The sequence below is a fragment of the Sus scrofa genome, chromosome 16 (assembly GCF_054392235.1).
Source record: "Sus scrofa isolate SSC_HxYL_T2T_F1_AM1 chromosome 16, Sscrofa_HxYL_maternal_Yorkshire_Landrace_v2.0, whole genome shotgun sequence".
In the NCBI taxonomy this organism is placed as follows: Eukaryota; Metazoa; Chordata; class Mammalia; order Artiodactyla; family Suidae; genus Sus; species Sus scrofa.
The window spans coordinates 31,679,020-31,697,916 of record NC_139398.1 but is presented as its reverse complement, the minus strand read 5'-3'; the positions used below and the strand labels follow the sequence as shown (position 1 = coordinate 31,697,916).

General features: G+C 43.1%; 1 protein-coding gene across 6 annotated transcripts in view; it reads left to right on the top strand.

Moving 5' to 3' along the window:
- The window catches only part of ADAMTS12 (ADAM metallopeptidase with thrombospondin type 1 motif 12), a 375,325-nt gene that overhangs the window by 275,957 nt on the left and 80,471 nt on the right, over nt 1–18,897 (top strand). For all 6 annotated transcript variants that reach the window (XM_085002056.1, XM_085002059.1, XM_021076980.2 and 3 more), the window contains exons 15-16: nt 6,436–6,680; nt 8,147–8,285. In XM_085002056.1, the coding sequence (XP_084858182.1) occupies nt 6,436–6,680; nt 8,147–8,285 (384 nt within the window). The remainder of the gene's footprint in view (nt 1–6,435; nt 6,681–8,146; nt 8,286–18,897) is intronic.

Below are 18,897 nucleotides of genomic sequence, written 5' to 3'. Positions count from 1 at the left end.
AAAATTACCATCTTAATCCCATAATGAGGCATAGTCTGGACTTTTGCCCGGGTCCCCCTCAGCTCGGTGACAAAATGAAGATGATCATTAATGAATGGAACCTATTATGAACACTCACAGCACAGGTCAGGCGAGGGGGGTGTGGGGGCGGTGCCCTGTGGCCCCAGTGTGGGTGTAGAGTCTATGACAGTCTGGGCAGTGGGACTAGAGGCACTTTTAGGAAGAAATGATATGGCTTTATGACTTAAGGTTGCTGCTCCTAGGCTGTACCACAAGGTTCAATTCCTTTGCTGTTGATTTAAGAGAGAATAGGGACTGTTCTGTGATTTTAGAGGGGTGAATGACATAAGGAGGCTAGCGACACGCACACTTGCCTGAAATAGGAGAGCCCAGTGCCGGGAACAAAAACATTAACCCAGATTCAGGAGGTGAGGGCCTGGATGAAGGAGGTTCACATAGAGAGGGTATGAATCATATAAGAAAACATTCCAGGAGTTCCCATCATGGCTTGGTGGTTAACGAATCCGACTAGGAACCATGAGGTGGTAGGTTTGATCCCTGGCTTTGCTCAGTGGGTTAAAGATCCAGCGTTGCCGTGGCTGTGGTGTAGGCCCACAGCAATAGCTCCGATTAGACCTCTAGCCTGGGAACCTCCATATGCCACGGGAGCAGCCCTAGAAAAGGCAAAAAGACAAAAAAAAAAAAAAAAAAAAATTCTGGAGAAAGAATCAGAGGCAAAAGCTAGTAAGAAAGGACCTGGCTTTCTTGAAACTATATTTATCAAAACACCACCTTAGTTGCACTCTCCTATATCATGTTTTCTAGGAAACCTTGAGTTGGAAGGGATAGGAAGAATGCCTGGACACTTTGCCTATTAAGGCTAAAGACCTCCAGGGCTCAGGGTTGTGACCTTTGTCCTGGAAGCATTTCAGGTCAGGAAGCCCCTGTCAGTGTCTGCTCCCTCTGCTATGCTTCTCCTGGTTTCTAGCAAGAGGACTGTGGTTGTTCATAGCGTGTTCCAAGATTCCAGGCCCCTTACAACCCTCTTTTGACATCATTGAGGCTCAAGCTCCACATCCAGAGCAGTTTGACTTCTCAAAAGAGCTGCCTGGTGAATATATGTGTACGTAGCTCTTCCCCACTGTGATCTGTGAGCAGGTTCGAGGCAGGTTTGGATCTGAACCAGACCCCAGCATGTCATTGCTGTCGAGCCAGGCATCAGAGGATGAAGCTGCCTTTCCCAGGAGCCTCCTTACAAAAACCATGACATGGTCCCCCGCAGCGAAGATTGTCTGGCTTGCCACAAACTGACAGCACAAATATTTGAAAAAGACAAGCTGGTAGTTGTAGATAAATTGCCTGGGTTATTAGTATGACCTCTTTATAAGCATATTTTTATTTGAAGTGACAGACTGGAAACCAAATATGCCAGTGGGTAAGTCCTTTTTTTAGAACAGTTGGATGAGATGCACAGTAGTACCAATAATTCATTGTCTCTCTTATGATATGTCTTCAGAAGTGGGGCCAGTCTTCTACCCCACCTTCAAAGGCCCTGAATATTCTTTTACCTCAAGGTGTTCAAGACTTAGAGATGGGATGGTTTCTCCAGGTGATCTTCATACACTTAGAGACTTCTTCTTTGAAGTCAAGATTGTATCTTCCAACTTCTCCCAGTACTGGTGCAAAAGGCTAATGTTTACTGGGGACGATGGGAGGAAAGGACTTGCTGAATGATTATATATTCACCATTCTTAATACTTTGAAGATATTCTTACCAACCCTAAAAATCTTCCCTTGACATAGAATGACGATCTCAATAACCCTCCACCTCTACCACTTTTTAATATGATTCTCATTTCTGTAAAGAAGACCCATGAGGATGAAACACTCAAGAGGATGTTTTTCCTCTCTGTTCTACCAATCACTTTTTTTTTCATTAAAGACACTGTATTATGGGTTGATTAGCAAACGCTGGCTATGGGTGTATGCATATGTTTATGTATATATTGTACATGTATATATACATATGTATGTGTGTGTGTGTGTGTGTACACACATAGCTGTGTGGTGTGGTGTAGATTTCTTCCTCGTGGGAAGCCAGTTTCCTCATTTTATAGACAAAGAGATTGATAGCCATTCCCTTCCACCTAAATGTCCATTCACAGCAGATTGGTTAAATAAGTGGGTCTGTGTCACTTTTGCAGGTTGTTGAAATGCTCAGAAAGTATGGGAAGATATGAAAGGTAGATTATGGAGTTCTTGTTGTGGCTCAGCGAACCTGCTGAGTATCCCTGAGGATGCAGGTTCAATACCTGGCCTCGCTTAGTGGGTTAAGGATCCGGCGTCACCATGAGCTGCGGTGTAGGTCACAGATGCAGCTCAGATCCAGCGTTGCTGTGGCTGTGCTGTCACCTGGTGGCTGTGGCTCCAGGTACTTCCATATGCCACGGGTGCAGCACTAAAACAAACAAACAAAAATTTTAAAAGCAGTAGTTAGAATAGTTCATATAATATGATTTCATTTGTTTAAAAAGTATGAGTATGTGTACATGTGGAGAAAAGTTTCGGAAAAGAATCCAAGAAACTGCTGATGTAATTATCTTTGGGACATAGGACTCTGGATGGAGGGAAATGGAAACCTGTACTTCTTTGTTTTGTGCTCCTCTCTATTGTGGGCCATTTTGTCATGTGCAGTGGAGTCTGGTGGACTTTTTAACTTTTTAACTTTTTAACTCCAAACATTATAACCTTATCCATTGGCTTCCTCCTAGGTCTTCTTTTGCAAATACATATTACAAATATGTTATTGCTTTGCTCATGGCTAAATCTGCCTCAGTTGACATCTTCTGTCTACAAACTATTTCAAAGCAGCACACACACACACACATATATATGTCTTTTTAGGGCCGCACTTGGGGCATACGAAGGTTCCCAGGCCAAGGGTCCAATCGGAACTATACTCACCAGCCACAGCAACTCGGGATCCGAGCCGCATCTGCAACCTACACCACAGTTCGTGGCAACACAGGATCCTTAACCCACTGAACAAGGCCAGGGCTCGAACCCGCATCCTCATGGATGCTAGTCAGGTTCGCTAACCACTGAGCCATGATGGGAACTCCTAAAGCAGAACTTATATTCACTGAAAGTTTTTATTTTAAATGTGATGGACGCCCCCTGCCACCTCTTTCTATTTGGCAGAATCTGTCCATGATAAATATTTTTAATTTTGGATTTTTCTCTAAGTGGAAGATAGAGCAAAAACAAAAAAATCTTTTATTTTTTTCTCTATCCAGGTTTTGCGTTGGTTTTTTTTTTTGTTTGTTTGTTTTGTCTTTTTGCTATTTCTTGGGCCGCTCCCGCGGCATATGGAGGTTCCCAGGCTAGGGGTCGAATCGGAGCTGTAGCCACCGGCCTACGCCAGACCCATAGCAATGAGGGATCCAAGCCGCGTCTGCGACCTACACCACAGCTCACAGCAACGCTGGATCCTTAACCCACTGAGCAAGGCCAGGGATCGAACCCGCAACCTCATGGTTCCTAGTTGGATTTGTTAACCACTGCGCCACGACGGGAACTCCTTGTTTGTTTTTAAACAATGGATAAGGTGGTTGCCACACTCTTTAATGCCAGCTGGCTTTCCCGCGTGAGCTCTGCTGTGAGAAGGCATGCAGCATCCTAGATCAGATGATGGCTGCAGAAAGCAAGGCTCCAGAGGCATTTTAAACATTTGCATTTGCCTCAATTTACTTGTGACAAATATTTTCCTAGAGGGAGTTCCTGTGGTGGCTCAGTGGGTTGTGAACTCAGCTAGTGTCCATGAGGATGTAAGCTGGTTCTCTGACCCTACTCAGTGGGTTAAATATCTGGCATTGCCGTGAGCTGTGGTATAGGTCACAGACACAGCTCGGATCTGGTGTTGCCGTGGCTGTGGTGTAGGCTGGTGGCTCCAGCTCCTATTCAACCCCTAGCCTGGGAACTTCCATATGCCTCGGGTGTGGCCCTAAAAAAATAATAATGATAATATTAATAGAAAAGAAAAAATAAATTTTCCCTGAGCTAGTTATCAATCAGTAGTTTTAATCAACTGTCTCAGGCAAGTATGCGAGGATCTAAGGAATTTAATCAAGTACTTCAAGCCTTCATTTTGCTTCCTTTGGATGGGAGCTGCCAGTTTGAAAAAGAGAGCTGAGGTTGTATCCAGCACATGACTCCTGAATGCATCAGTCCCACTGGCCAGCCCTAGGTTTGAACTCTCAGGACCCCACGCTATGGTGATAGAGATGAGGGTTTGCTTGTTCATCAAAAAAAACCTAACATACCTCCAGTGGGAAATTATCAGGAGGATCAGAGTCTTAAAATCAAATTTGGTAGGGAAAAGGTAAAGGAACAAAGTGAAGCTCAGAAAAGGGCAAGATAATCAATTATCAGAGCTGGGAGGGGCGTCAGATGTCCTCACACTCAAACTCCTTCATTGTGCAAATGATGTTCAAAGAAGTTAAATAGATTCACATACCTCACGGAGCTCGCTTGTGGGCATGCAGAAGCTAGAACTCAAGTGTCTGTCTCCCACACCCCAGTGTTCCTCTCCCAATGCTACCTCCAAAGGTTTTCCATTCTTTTCAAAAATTTTTTAGAGTTTTTTTTTTTTTTTTTTTTTTTTGGTCTTTTTGCCTTTTCTAGGGCTGCTCCCGTGGCATATGGAGGTTCCAAGGTCTAATCAGAGCTGTAGCCACCGGCCTATGCCAGAGCCACAGCAACACAGGATGCCAGCTGCATCTGCAACCTACACCACAGCTCACAGCAACGCTGGATCCTTAACCCACTGAGCAAGGCCAGGGATCGAACCCGTGACCTCATGGTTCCTAATCAGATTTGTTAACCACTGAGCCATGATGGGAACTCCAATTTTTTTAAACTTTAATGCTATTTATTTATTTATTTTATGGCCACAGCTGCAGCATATGGAAGTTCTCAGGCTAGGGGGTGAATCAGAGCTGCAGCTACACCACCACAGCCACAGCAACACCAGAAGAGTCTCATCTGTGACGTATGCCGCAACTTGTGGCAATATGGGATCCTTAACCCACCAGGCGAAGCCAGGGATCAAACCCACATCCTCACCGAGACAGCATTGGATTCTTAACCCAGGCACACCAGGAACTCCCTTTTAATTTTTTTTTATTGTTTGGCTACACCCATGGCATGTGAAAGTTCCCAGGCCAGGGACCTAACCTATACCATAGTAGTGACAATGCTGGATATTTAACCTACTAAGCCACCAGGGAACTCCCTCAAAGTCTTTTTGCTCTAACATAGCTAAGAAATGGTGGTTTTTAAGATTTATTCATCACAAATAGAATGAATGCACAAAGGGCTTAACCTAGAGTCTGGCAAAGAAAGGAAACCATTATGTGTTCATTCTTCTTCTCCCCAGTATCTCTCCTACAAGAACAGCCAACAAGCAAGGATAAGACCATGGTCTCAAGACCTGACCACGGTCCTTAAGTGGATGTCCTCTCTGCTTTTTCAGAATGTTTTCACATGAGAATAAAACATAAGTTCATATTCAATCAAAACATAAGAAAAAAATCGGAGTTCCTATCGTGGCTCAGCGATTAATGAACCCAGCTAGCATCCATGAGGATGAGGGTCCAATCCCTGACCTCGCTCAGTGGTTTAAGGATCTGGTGTTGCCGTGAGCTGTGGTGTAAGTCAAAGATGCAGCTTGGATCTGGCGTTGCTGTGGCTGTGGTGCAGGCCGATGGCTACAGCTCCGATTGGACCCCTCGCCTGGGAACCTCCATATGCTGCGGGTTTGGCCCTAAAAAGGCAAAAAGACAAAAAAAAAAAAAGAAAAAAAGAGTCTAATGAATATGATTGTCTAGTTATAAAAAACTGTACTCAGAGCTGAGTTTCTCATCATAAGCTGTGTTCAGAGTGCCAGGCAGCAATCAGTTCAAGATTCCCTCCCTCCAGAATGCTGTTAATGAACTGATGATTAATTACTTCTAAGAGTCTGTCTTTAATTTTCAGGCAAGGAAGATGTGCCAAAGGATGTCCCCACTGCAATGCTCAGGGAGATTAATCCAATAGTAGCAGCAAGTGGGGGAGCAGAAATGCTAATGGAAAGCTGGCTGTAATATTTTGAAGCGTCAACGGAAAAATAAATGATGGATCAACTACAAAAGCTTCAGGGTCCAATCTGCATTTATTTTACCTCTCCTCTCACAAAGCTCCTAGATTTCTACTCATGGCCAAGCTCCTTAAAAGTCCCCATAATTAGTGCATCTACCAGTCCCAGTAACCACCCAGCAGGAAGGCAATGTCACTAAGCAATGGGGATGTTGGGAAGAGGATGGATGGTGAGTCAGCAGCAGGTGGTGTTTGGCTATGCTGGTGTGCCTCTTTCATCATCGTATCTTCTCTCCTTAGGTTATGTTGACATTGGGCTGATTCCCAAAGGAGCCAGGGACATACGGGTAATGGAAGTTGAGGGAGCTGGAAACTTTCTGGCCATCAGGAGTGAAGACCCTGAAAAATATTACCTCAATGGAGGATTTATTATCCAGTGGAATGGGAACTACAAGCTGGCAGGGACCATCTTTCAATATGACAGGAAAGGAGACCTGGAAAAACTGATGGCCACAGGTCCCACCAATGAGTCAGTGTGGATCCAGGTAATGCAGAAGTGATGATGTGTGCCTTAGTTAGATCTTCCTCGTTGTCTTTTCCAAAGTATTTGCTAGAGGATATTCATTAAGAATCTGCAAACCTTCTCTTAGCAAGGAACAGGGAGGGAAGTGAGATATTCATTTGTGTTGCTAATCCTTTATTGCCTAAAGTTACTGAAACTCTCATGATGAAATGCCAGGGGCCCCAAAACCACCCATTGAGTTCAGTTTCCAGTATGGTCAACACAGGCTGTTTATTTGAGGATGAGTGTTCCTCTGGTATAAAATGATTCTGTAAGTCTATTTCAGCCAGGCTTGACTTTCCATCTAGCATTGGTGATGAACTGGTGTGGTTCTTTTACATGTTATCAATGTACTTGTCTTCAGGCAAAGGGTTTGACTTTGTAGAACTCTTAGAGGTGAGAGGGGTTAAGATGTAGAATGTGCTTTTCATAGGCACAAGTGATTTGTCTGTCATCCTGGCAAAGAATTACAGAAAAGGAGTCAGGTAATTATACCAACAGAGGCCAGGCAGGTTGGAGATGATGGCTGGCCCAAAAGATGGTCACATCTAACCATATTCAGAAGTTAGAAGGACACCACTTCACAACCAGAGATCAGAGGATTCACGGAAGCTGGAGGTCAAGGCTTGAGGGTTATGACCCATAAATGCCAGGAGACCTTACATCTTACCTGCCTACCTGGGAAAGGTTTTATATATGGGGACCCCCAATCCCACAGAGCAATCCATCCACAACCTCTTAAGTGTAAGATGAATCCGGTTCAAACATGTGGTAAGTAGACTGCCTGCAGGAGAGGGAAGTGAGGGGCAGGTCCCAAATCCCGTCTCTAATTTTATGCCTTGGTTAACACCCATGACCGTTTCAGTCCCAGAACTATATCCTTTAAAGGAACTAATCAGCTTGAGAGTGAGAGAAGGGCAGCATAAGGCAACACAACAAAAGCAACAGCACTAATGACATGCCAGGCACTGATCTACTCAAATCCAGTCACATTACGTGTGTTTGCTCACCTCTCAGCAAACAACCCTATTAGTCATGTTCTTGTTGTCCTCACTTTGTAGATGCAGAAAACAAGGTGCAAACAGATTAAGTAATTGACTACAGTTAGCAAACACACAAGGGAACAAGGTGGCCTACCAACCCATTGTTGGAAAGGACACTCTGGTCATTCCCTCAGAGCGACAGAGTGATTAGATCTCTCATGAATTCTCATGGGCATTCAGTCCAGAAATAATAGAGTGGAGCAGATTAGATATAGATAAAGATATATGAAGCCATCCAGGTGGAATTAGAGATAGCGGTAGAGAGAGATTTATTTAATGGTGTTAGTTTCAGTGCATGCCTCCATGACTACTTTCAGGTGGTAGACATTGTGCAATATTTTTATGACTGTGGTTTGCAGTACAAAGTCATGATAGAGTTTGACATGACCCCTCTCTTGTCCTTTAGCTCCTATTCCAGGTGACTAACCCCGGCATCAAGTATGAGTACACAATCCGGAAAGATGGCCTTGACAATGATGTGGAGAAGCTGGTGTACTCCTGGCAGTATGGCCGCTGGACGGAGTGCAGTGTGACATGTGGGACAGGTGAGAAACAACTGTCTCTCTAGGATCCCATGTCAGCTGCAGAGCAGGCCGTGCAGGCATCTGAGCCAGCAGTTGGCACTCTCGCCTCTGGGTCTGCAGGGTCCCACAAAAATGGTCCAGAGGTCTCTGTGGGGAGTAAGTGCATTGGTCATGGTCAAAAGAAAGAGGTATTTTTTCTTTTATCAGCTTTACATACTGTCTTTCCTGAAAGTCTTTGTGTGCAGAAAGGGTTATGTCTTTCTGAAAAGCAAAACAGAAAGGTTTAAAAGTGCTCTGCTTTGCTGTACAGAAGAAATTGGTACAGCAGTGTAGTCAACTATACTTTAATAAATAAAATTGAAAAAAAAATTTTTTTAAGTGCTCCGGTTTGTAAAAGTCAAACAGCCTACCAGAGGCATCCTTTAAATCATGGCCAAGACCAGACCATAACCAGCTCTCCTAATTCCTAACCCAGTATTCTTCCTCTGTCTCCAATGTACCAAGTTTTTCTGTATCTACAAGAATAGTTTTCTCTCATAAAATCAAGTGTTGGAGGGATTCCTTACTGTCAAGTATGTCAGGATGAGAGAAGTTCTGCTATGGTAACAAAGAAACCAATGTCTCAGAAACACAATGAAGGTTTATTTTTAACCCATTCTAAGTCTGATGCAGTTAGGTGGCCCTGCTTCATTTTGTGGCTAAGGCATCTGAAAGGCCTGGCTTCTAGCTTGCCCCATGGGGAAGGGAGAAATTGAAGAGGCAGATGGCCCCTTAATAATGGCCTTGGTACCTAGAGTGACACAAACCACTTCTTTTTTTTTAGCATTTTTTTTGTTAAAGTACAGTTGATTTACAATGTTGTGCCAATTTCTGCTGTACAGCAGTGACCCAGTTTTGTGTGTGTGTGTATACATAAAATCATTATACATAAAAAAATCACTATATATAAAAAAATACAAACACACATTCCTTTTTTTTATATATAATGATTTTTATTTTTTCCATTATGGCTGGTTTACAGTGTTCTGTCAATTTTCTACTATGCAGCATGGTAACACAGTCACACATAACATGTATACATTCTTTTTCTCCCATTGTCATGCTCCATCATAAGTGACTAGACATAGTTCCCAGTGCTACACAGCAGGATCTCATTACTTATCCATTCCAAAGGCAAGAGTCTGCATCTATTAATCCCAAGCTCTCAGTCCATCACATTCCCTCCCCCTCCCCCTTGGCAACCACAGGTCTCTTCTCCAAGTCCATGATTTTCTTTTCTGTGGAAAGGTTCATTTGTGCCATATATTTATGTTATCTTCCATCATGTTTTGCCCCAAGAGGTCAGATTTAGTTCCCTGTGCTATACAGCGGGACCGTCACAAACCACTTCTGCTCATGTTTCATTGGTTAGCCTTAGCCCCAGGGGCACAGTCCAGCTGCAAAGAGAGTCTGGGAGCTGGAAAGGAGCACAGGGACATTTGTACAGCAGGACTCTCTCGGCTACAGGGCCAGATGAACTTTTCTGAGGCCTGGGAGGGCAGGGCTCAGGGGCTGTCAGGTGCATGGGCTCTTCACTCAGCTGGGGGCTTTAATAGTAGTAGCCAGTGAGAAAGCCTCTGCCTCTCTTTTTCCTTTTGGATCCTGTCTAAGTCTGTTTGGAAACTTTCTGCCTCTAATGTAACTCCTGCCTATAGAGCTAGGGCAACCTCAGGCTGAAGTGGCAGAGTCAGCAATGTAGCAAAGGGAATCCAAGTTTAAGAAATGAAGGAGTCAGGAGAACACGGCCTCCCGCTCCACAGCCTGCCCTCTCGTGTCCTTTGTCCCCGTGTCACGTGCTCACTGGCTTCTTCTACCCACCCCACTCCAGGAGGTCCAGGGACACACCTTGAATCACAGGCCATCAGCCCTGTAAACTATTTTTCTATTACTAATTTCTTTCTTTCCTTCCTTCAGTCTAGAAAGCCAAGAACTAACTTTCAGAAATTGCAGGAATCACATGTTCATTTCAAAACATGACTTTTTTTTTTTTTTTTTGACTTTTTAGGGCTATACCCACGGCATACAGAGATTCCCAGGCTAGGGGTCTAATCAGAGCTACAGCTGCCAGCCTACACCACAGCCACAGCAATGCCAGATCTGAGCCGCATCTGCGACCTACACCACAGCTCACGGCAACACCAGATCCTTAACCCACTGAGTGAGGCCAGGGATGGAACCTGCAATCTCATGATAGTTTCTAGTCAGATTTGTTTCCTTGGTGCCACAATGGGAATGCCACATGTGACATTTTGAAAGTCCTAAACCTCTGGCAATCTGTCCAGGTCAGAGGTGCAGTCCGGCAGCACTGCCTTAAGTGGCACTGGTGAGAGTCAGCCCTGCTATGGCCACTGCTGCCTCCAGAGTTGCCAGATGGTCTGACCACGGACAGGCATCTGGGAGGAGCTGGGCTCACTGAGAAGCAAAAGCAATTTAAGCAGAGACTAAGATGATGAAAAATATTTCCCTGAGGAGCAGTTGTGAGGAAAATGAAGTCATCGAGATTGTAGTTAACAAATACTTTTTCAATTTCGCAGACCTTTTATTCTTTTTTTGGCAACAGGGCACAGGTTTAAGCTCTGAGTTTAAATCATTTGTCCCAGGACACCACAAAGTGGAACTCAGCCAGTCCTGGCTGGGCAGGGCCTCAGAGAAAAGGGAGAACCTCCACCCACTTACATCTATTTCAACGTGGGCTGAACCCTTTGCATTACTTATGCAATATTGCAGAGCATGCTAAGTGCAATATAAATGGCCTATCTGTGCAGTGATCATGAAGTTGCATCTGCAGTTAGCGAGGAAATGAGACGGCCTCACCAAATGTGAATCAGGCATTTGATTTTCATACAGCCTGGTCCTTCTACAGCACCTCTGTCGACATGGGCAAACGTCTTTCTGGTTATTAAACCTTACCAGGTGCTATCATAGTGTCCATGTGCTCACCTGAATTTCAGCCACACTGACTGTTTGAGTGGCAGTGAGTGCTCTTAATTCTGGCAGAGAAGAAAGCCTATTTAGCTTCATCCTCTCAGACACAGAGAATTAACTGCTAATATGCACATAGGACATTCACTGCTAGATACAAAGGTGGAAGACGGCCCGAAACACTGAATCATTCAGTGAAGCATTTCAATTTTCTTTAAGTTAAAACTTTCTAAATGTAAAAAAGTTAAATATGCCACTGAAAAATTAAAAACAGAGAAAGTCACTCCCCTAATACACGTGCACTTCAGTACTTGGCTCTATTGCCTTTCAATATTCTTTTTTCTATTCAGAGGTGTGTATGGTGTGTGCATGTGGCTGTATTTATGTACATACACACACATATGCCTTCCCTTAACATCATAACACGGGTGCTTTTCCTTGGGTTATTCCATCTTCATATCTGTCATTCTTGTGGATATATTATATTTCACTAGCAAGACAAAACAAACTTCCTTTCACGAATTCCTCACTGATCATCATCCCCTAATGAACATCTCTGGGCCCATGTAAAAAATGATCTCATTAGTGCTAATTTATAGATGGAATTTCAAGTTTCAAAGAGTAAAAATATGCTAATGTTAAGAAACTTACTAATCAAATTGATTCCCATAGTAAAAGCGTTACAAACCGTAGCAACATTCGTTCCCTATTTTGTTTTATTTTCTTCCTGTGTTCTTTCAGTTTTACTCTCTTTCACTGGAAAATACTTCACACGTCCCAGCAAAATGGAGAAAGCAAGAGCAAACTCCTGTCCATCAGCAGGTCTTCCTCTTATGTCGTGTCTGTTGTGATCTTCATTTTTACAGAAAGAGCAATTGCACGAGTACACCTGCACAGCCCTCCCGTTCCTTTTTCTCCAGAGTTAACTGGGGTCCATATTTTAGAGTGTGGAGGCAACACTAGAGAGAAGGAAAAGAGAATGAAGATCTTGGGCGTGGTCTAGGGAAGTAATAACAGTGGCTTGAACTAAAATTAAGGTGGCACATTATCCAAGTGTGGAGATACTTAGGAGGTGGACTAGACTGGACTCACCTACCTACACCTTATCTGTAGGTGGAGAGTGGTTTGAGCATGAGGGAAGGTTGAAGGGTACCACCCAGGGCACTCCCCTGCATAACTGGCTTAAATGGTGGCACACTCACTGAAACAGGACACGTGTGACAAGAACCAGATCTCGAGAAAAGGTTATGATTATACATGTTCAGTTAAAGTGCCTATGAGATTTCTGAGTGAATATGCCCAAAGGCAGTAACATGCTTATTTTATTTTTTATTTCTTTGTTTGCTTATTTATTTACTTTTTAGGGCTGCACCCACAGCAGTGGAAGTTCCCAGGCTAGGGGTCAAATCAGGACTGTAGCTGCTGGCCTACACCACAGCCACAGCAATGCCAGATCTGAGCTGTGTCTATGACCTGCACCACAGCTCAGGGCAACTCCAGATCCTCAACCCACTGAGCAAGGCCAGGGATTGAATCCACATCTTCACAGATCCTAGTCAGGTTCATTACCACTGAACAACCACAGGAGCTCAGGTAACTTTTTTTTTTTTTTTCAGGGCCACACCCATGGTACATGGAGGTTCCCAGGCTAGGGGTCCAATTGGAGTTATAGCTGCCGGCCCACACTGCAGCCACAGCAATGCCAGAGCCGAGCTGCGTCTGTGACCTACATCACAGTTCACAGCAAAGCCAGATCCTTAACTCACTGATCGAGGCCAGGGATCAAACCTGCCACCCCATGGTTCCTAGTCTGCTTCATTTCAGCTGTGCCATGACGGGAACTCCTCGTCATGCTTATTTTAAAATGTGTGTCAGACTCCCTGTCCTTATCCAGGCTGCCATAACAAAATACCATAGATTGGAGAGTTTAAACAACAAACATTTATTTCTCACTTTTCTGGAGGCTGGGAAGTCCAAGATCAAGGTGCTGACAGATTCATTTCTTAGTAAGACTTCTTACTGGCTTGTCAATGGCCATCTTCTCACTGGAGCCTTACATAGAAGAGAAGAGAAACCCTCTCATGTCCCTTTTTCTGTTTATAAGGGCCTTAGTTCTGTCATGAGGACCTAACCCTCGTGACCTAATGACGTTCCCAATGTCCCACCTCCAAATACCATGGCAATGGGGATTAGGGCTTTAATATATGAATTTTAAGGGGGTACAAACCTTCAGTACATAGCACTGTCCTATCAAATTTACTTTATCCAGAGTGAATTCCTGTTGTAATTATGGTGTTGTCTTTCTTGGCATTGTATTTCTTTATGGATCTCAGATTATAATTTACAGGCTTAATCTGAGTGTGATTTCTTTTTAGTTTCTTTTTCTCGTTACTGTCCCTTCCTTCCCTTCTCTCTTAATGCACCTCACTCTTTCTAGTTTTTGCAGTTTTTTTTTGTTTTTTGTTTTTTTTTCCTGACCTCACCATGAGATCTCATTTCAGAACAGGACTTATCAAGGTGGTTTAGAATTGCCACCTCCTGGTGACACTGAAGCTACGTTAGGAATCATCACGGAACCAGCAAGCAGCTTGGCTGAGCTTCTGGGTGAGAAGCTGTGTCCTTCCTTTGCCACTTTCCTAGGTCTGAAATTCATCAAGAGTTAAGGCTCTAAAAAGTTTGTGGCAACAAGGCGAGGGTGGTCTCCTTTCCATCTTTGGTGAAGGAATTAAAGCCCACAGACTTCTCTGAAGCTGAGCACATGGCCACCACCCACCAACAGCTTCTGACCAAGACCCTTCCAGACCTGGACTTCAGGTCTGCTTATCCTTTTACTGAGATGTTTACCTATATTGGAGTATTGTGACTTTTCCATGTTCTCTTTTGATATATTTTACAACTTAATATCTTTTATATATTGATATTTTATATATCACTGTTGTGCATTTGGAGCAAAGAACTCCTTTAACATAAATTCGCTACGATGGTATTTCCTTAGTTTGGCTATTTAAAATTTTTTATCAGGAGTTCCCGTTGTGGCTTAGTGGTTAATGAACCCGACTACGAACCAAGAGGTTATGGGTTTGATCCCTGGCCTCGCTCAGTGGGTTAAGGATCTGGTGTTGCCATGAGCTGTGGTGTAGGTTGCAGATGAAACTCAGATTTGGCATTGCTGTGGCTGTGGCATAGACCATCAGCTACAGCTCTGATTGGACCCCTAGCCTGGGAACCTCCATATGCCCCGGGTGAGGCCCTAAAAAGACAAATAAAGACCAAAAAAAAAATTTTTTTATTATCTTTGATCGAGAGCAGAAATCCATGTGACAGATTGGCAAGAGATTATTATAAATTTAGCCAACTGTCATCAAAGACAGCCCACTTGGAGTTCCCATCGTGGCTCAGTGGTTAACGAATCTGACTAGGAACCATGAGGTTGCGGATTCGATTTCTGGCCTTGCTCAGTGAGTTAAGGATCCGGTGTTGCCGTGAGCTGTGGTGTAGGTTGCAGATGCGGCTCGGATCCCACATTGCTATGGCTGTGGTGTAGGCCGGTGGCTACAGCTCCGATTCGATCCCTAGCCTAGGAATCTCCATATGCCGCAGGAGCAGCCTAAGAAATGGCAAAAAGACAAAAAAAAAAAAAAAAAAAAAAAAGAGACTACCCAGTTATTTCCCACAGCCTGCATTTCAAAGGTAAAGAGAACCCCAAGTCTCCCCCAAGGACCCCAGCACCCAGCAACAGGCCTCACTTCCCACTTGTATACTTCCTTCTGTCCTGTCTACCATATTTGCTTTCACTCCTGCCTTATCCACGGGGCATGACTTTGGGTGACTCTGGGGGAGTTTAAGACTAGCTGTCCCCCACAAAAAGTTGCAAGGGAATGAACTAACAAGTGCTACCATTCATTACAAGAAGCCTATTGAAGAAAATGTACTGAGTCACCCATCAAACTATGAAAGTTTAACCAATGGATTAGTGAAGAACCAGCTGCAGAAATGGCTTGACTTGGATGCTGGTCTCAATAGGAAGCTTCAGGAGTCCTTGCTAAACAAAAAATGTTTTGGCAAAAAGTTAAGATCACTTTCATAAACATGTAAAAGCCATAGTTTTGCCCCATTACAATCCTAATACTGCAGAAACCTGTCAGTTGTAATGCAGTCCAACCCAAAGTCCCCTGTGTCCTGTAAAACTTAGAGCAATGCATATTGTGAGACAATGGGACATCACTTCTGAATGTGACCTTTGCCAGTTGTGTGCTCTGTGGTCTCCTCACGCTTTGGTTTCTTTCTTTCATTTTCTTTTTTTGTCTTTTTTTTTGTCTTTTCTAGGGCTGCACCCTCAGCATATGGAGGTTTCCAGGCAAGGGGTCCAATAGGAGCTGTAGCTGCTGGCCTACACCACAGCCACAGCAACATCAGATCCGAGATGCATCTGCAACCTACACCACAGCCCACAGCAACACCAGATCCTTAACTCACTGAGCAAGGCCAGGGATCGAACCCACAACCTCATGGTTCCTAGTCGGATTTGTTAACCACTGAGCCACGTCAGAAACTCCCTCATGCTTTGTTTTCGAGTCTAGAAGTACAACAATGGCCTGCACAAAAGGGAGGCCACTTTCTCCTGCCCCACTTTGGACATCACCCCCACTTGGCTGAATTCTCTCTGGAGTGTAGTCATTGCCCTTTGTTTAAGGAACATCATGTTCTGGAAGGAAAAGGCAAATATTGAAAACTTCAAAGTCCATGTGAAGACCCTGGAGATTGCTCAAATTGTTCTAAGCTGCCTTAGAAACTAGATCATTTTCACTGGAAATAAATACATGGAGCAAAGATACGTAGGTTCCCGGAAAGTAGTTCTTACAGGGTCTCTGTGACACTATTCCTACTAAGGCTCAAAATAACCACCTACACTTGAGATTCATCCACATATCCTTGATAAAGGGCTAGAATAATAAACAGACACGTATTTCACGCTGATCCTAATGTGTGACTGTGTGGTGGTGTTTAGAAGATAGAAGGTCAGACTTAGAGACTTTGATTTTTTTTTAAATTGCACTCAACTTGGTGCTAATCATCTGACTTTGTCCACTGTGATTGTCAAGTAGGGTCAACCAAGCCCAAATATTGATCGCTAACAGTATCTGGAGGGTTTTTTCAATAGGTAGAATTTCATAAAAATAGTAAGAGGATTTATTGAGATGGACTTACACATCTGCTGTGGAATGAGGATTATGTAGTTTACCATATGCATAAATATGTAAGAGAAACTACAGTTAATACACAGTAGAGATCCAGCTGTACTTCACTAATGAACTATTTTAGCCAGAGAAGCTAATATACTTTTTTTTTAGTGACTGCCCTAGAGTTTGCAATATATTTTTAAAGCTAATCCAAGTCTATTTTCAAATGATACTAGACTACTTCATAGGTAGGATGAATACCTTATGATAACAAAACAGTCCTAGTTCCTGCCTCTCCTCTTGGATCATTGCTGTCATTCATTTCATTTTATATATAAATGTACATAAGCACATATATATGTAGGCGTCCTGTGTATATAAGCATCCTACTCAAAATAATTGAACACATTGTTGGTATTATTATTATTGCTTGCTTTTTAGGACCACACTCATGGCATATGGAAGTTTCCAGGCTAAGAGTCAGATCAGGGCTGCAGCTGCTGGCCTACACCACAGCCACAGCAACGACAGATCTGAGCCACATCCGTGACCTACACCACAGCTCATGGCAACACCGGATCCTTAACCCACTGAGTGAGGCCAGGGATCAAACCCATGTCCTCAGGGATACTAGTCGGATTCATTTCCACTGAGCCACAGTGGGAACTCCTGTTGTTATTATTATTTTGAACAAATTGTTCTCTGTCAGATCAACTCAGAATAAAAAAAAAAAATGAAAGTTTTTTAACCTTAATTTATTGCTTCTTTGATGCTTTTTCTTTCTTTATATAGATCCAAGTTTCTGATTTTTAGTATTTTCCTCCTTTCTTTCAACATTTCCTTCCCAACAGGTCTACTGGTAACAAATTCCTGCAATCTTTGTGTGTCTGAGAAAGTGTTTCTCCCTCATTTTTGAAGGATAATTTCCTGGGTGTGGGATTCTAGCTTGGTGAGTTTTTTCTCTCAACACTTTAGATATTTTGCTCCCTTCTTTCTTGCTCATGTGATTTCTCGGAAGTCACATGCAATTCTGTCTTTGTGCCTCTTTTGCTAAGGTGTTTTTTCTCTTTGGTTTCTTTCAGGACTTTTTTTCTTTGTCTTTGATTTTCTGTAATTTGAAAATGACATGCCTAGGTCTAGTTTGGGGGCATTTATCCTGCTTGGTGTCTTTTGGGTAAGCTGGATCTGTGGATTGGGATCTGACATTAAGTTGGTGAAATTCAAGCTCCCATAGTCTCTGCTCCAGGAAGTTAGGAGGTTGTGACTCCCTCTGCTCCCCCACCTGTCTCTCCTGTCTTGAGAGCATCAGTTTGCCCTGTACCCTCCCCTCTCTTATATCCAGTAATAACTGTTGATTTTTGTCTTTTCAGCTTTTTACTTATTACAACAGAGTGCAACTTCCAAAGTCCGTACATGTGGAACCTTAACCAGAAATCGTTCCAAGGTGGCTGAATATTATTCTACTGGTCTTCTTACTCCCATCCCAGTTTTACCACCTACAGAGATTAGCCCCTCCCTGAACCCCAGGCCCTTAGTTTTGTTCTCTAAGAATGCACTTGCTGGGGATTTCTCACTTGGTTTCTTTTGTTTGTTTGTTTGTTTGTTTGTTTGTTTGTCTTTTTTTTTTTATTTTCCCACTGTACAGCAAGGGGGTCAGGTTATCCTTACATGTATACATTACAATTACAGTTTTTCCCCCACCCTTTCTTCTGTTGCAACATGAGTGTCTAGACAAAGTTCTCAATGCTATTCAGCAGGATCTCCTTGTAAATCTATTCTAAGTTGTGTCTGATAAGCCCAAGCTCCCGATCCCTCCCACTCCCTCCCCCTCCCATCAGGCAGCCACAAGTCTCTTCTCCAAGTCCATGATTTTCTTTTCTGAGGAGATGTTCATTTGTGCTGGATATTAGATTCCAGTTATAAGTGATATCATATGGTATTTGTCTTTGTCTTTCTGGCTCACTTGGTTTCTAAGAAGGTTTTTTTTGCTTGACATGCCCTGCAAAATGCTGACTGCCTACTTCTGTTGTTAACCCGTGTGTTTTGTGAGATGTCGCAGTGTGTGCTTTGCCTGGTTTGTACATAGTGGCTGTAGAAGAGGAGTGAGAAGCAGGAAGGAGTACTTCTCTTTGTTTATTTTATTGGAGCATAGTTGACTTAAAATATTATGTTAACATACAGCAAAGTGAATCACTTATACATATACTTACTCATATCTATTTTTTTTCAGATTCTTTTCCCACATAGGTTATTACAGAGTATTGAGTAGGTTTCACTGTTCTATACAGTACATCCCTGTTATTTATCTGCTTTATATACAGTAATATGTATGTGTTAATCCCAACCTTTTAATGTATCCCTCCCCCCCTGTGTTTCCCCTTTGGTAACCATAAGTTTAGTTTCAAAATATTTGAGTCTTTTTCTGTTTTGTGAATACGTTATTTTGTATCATCTTTATTAGATTCCACATATTAGTGAGTACTTCTTAATTA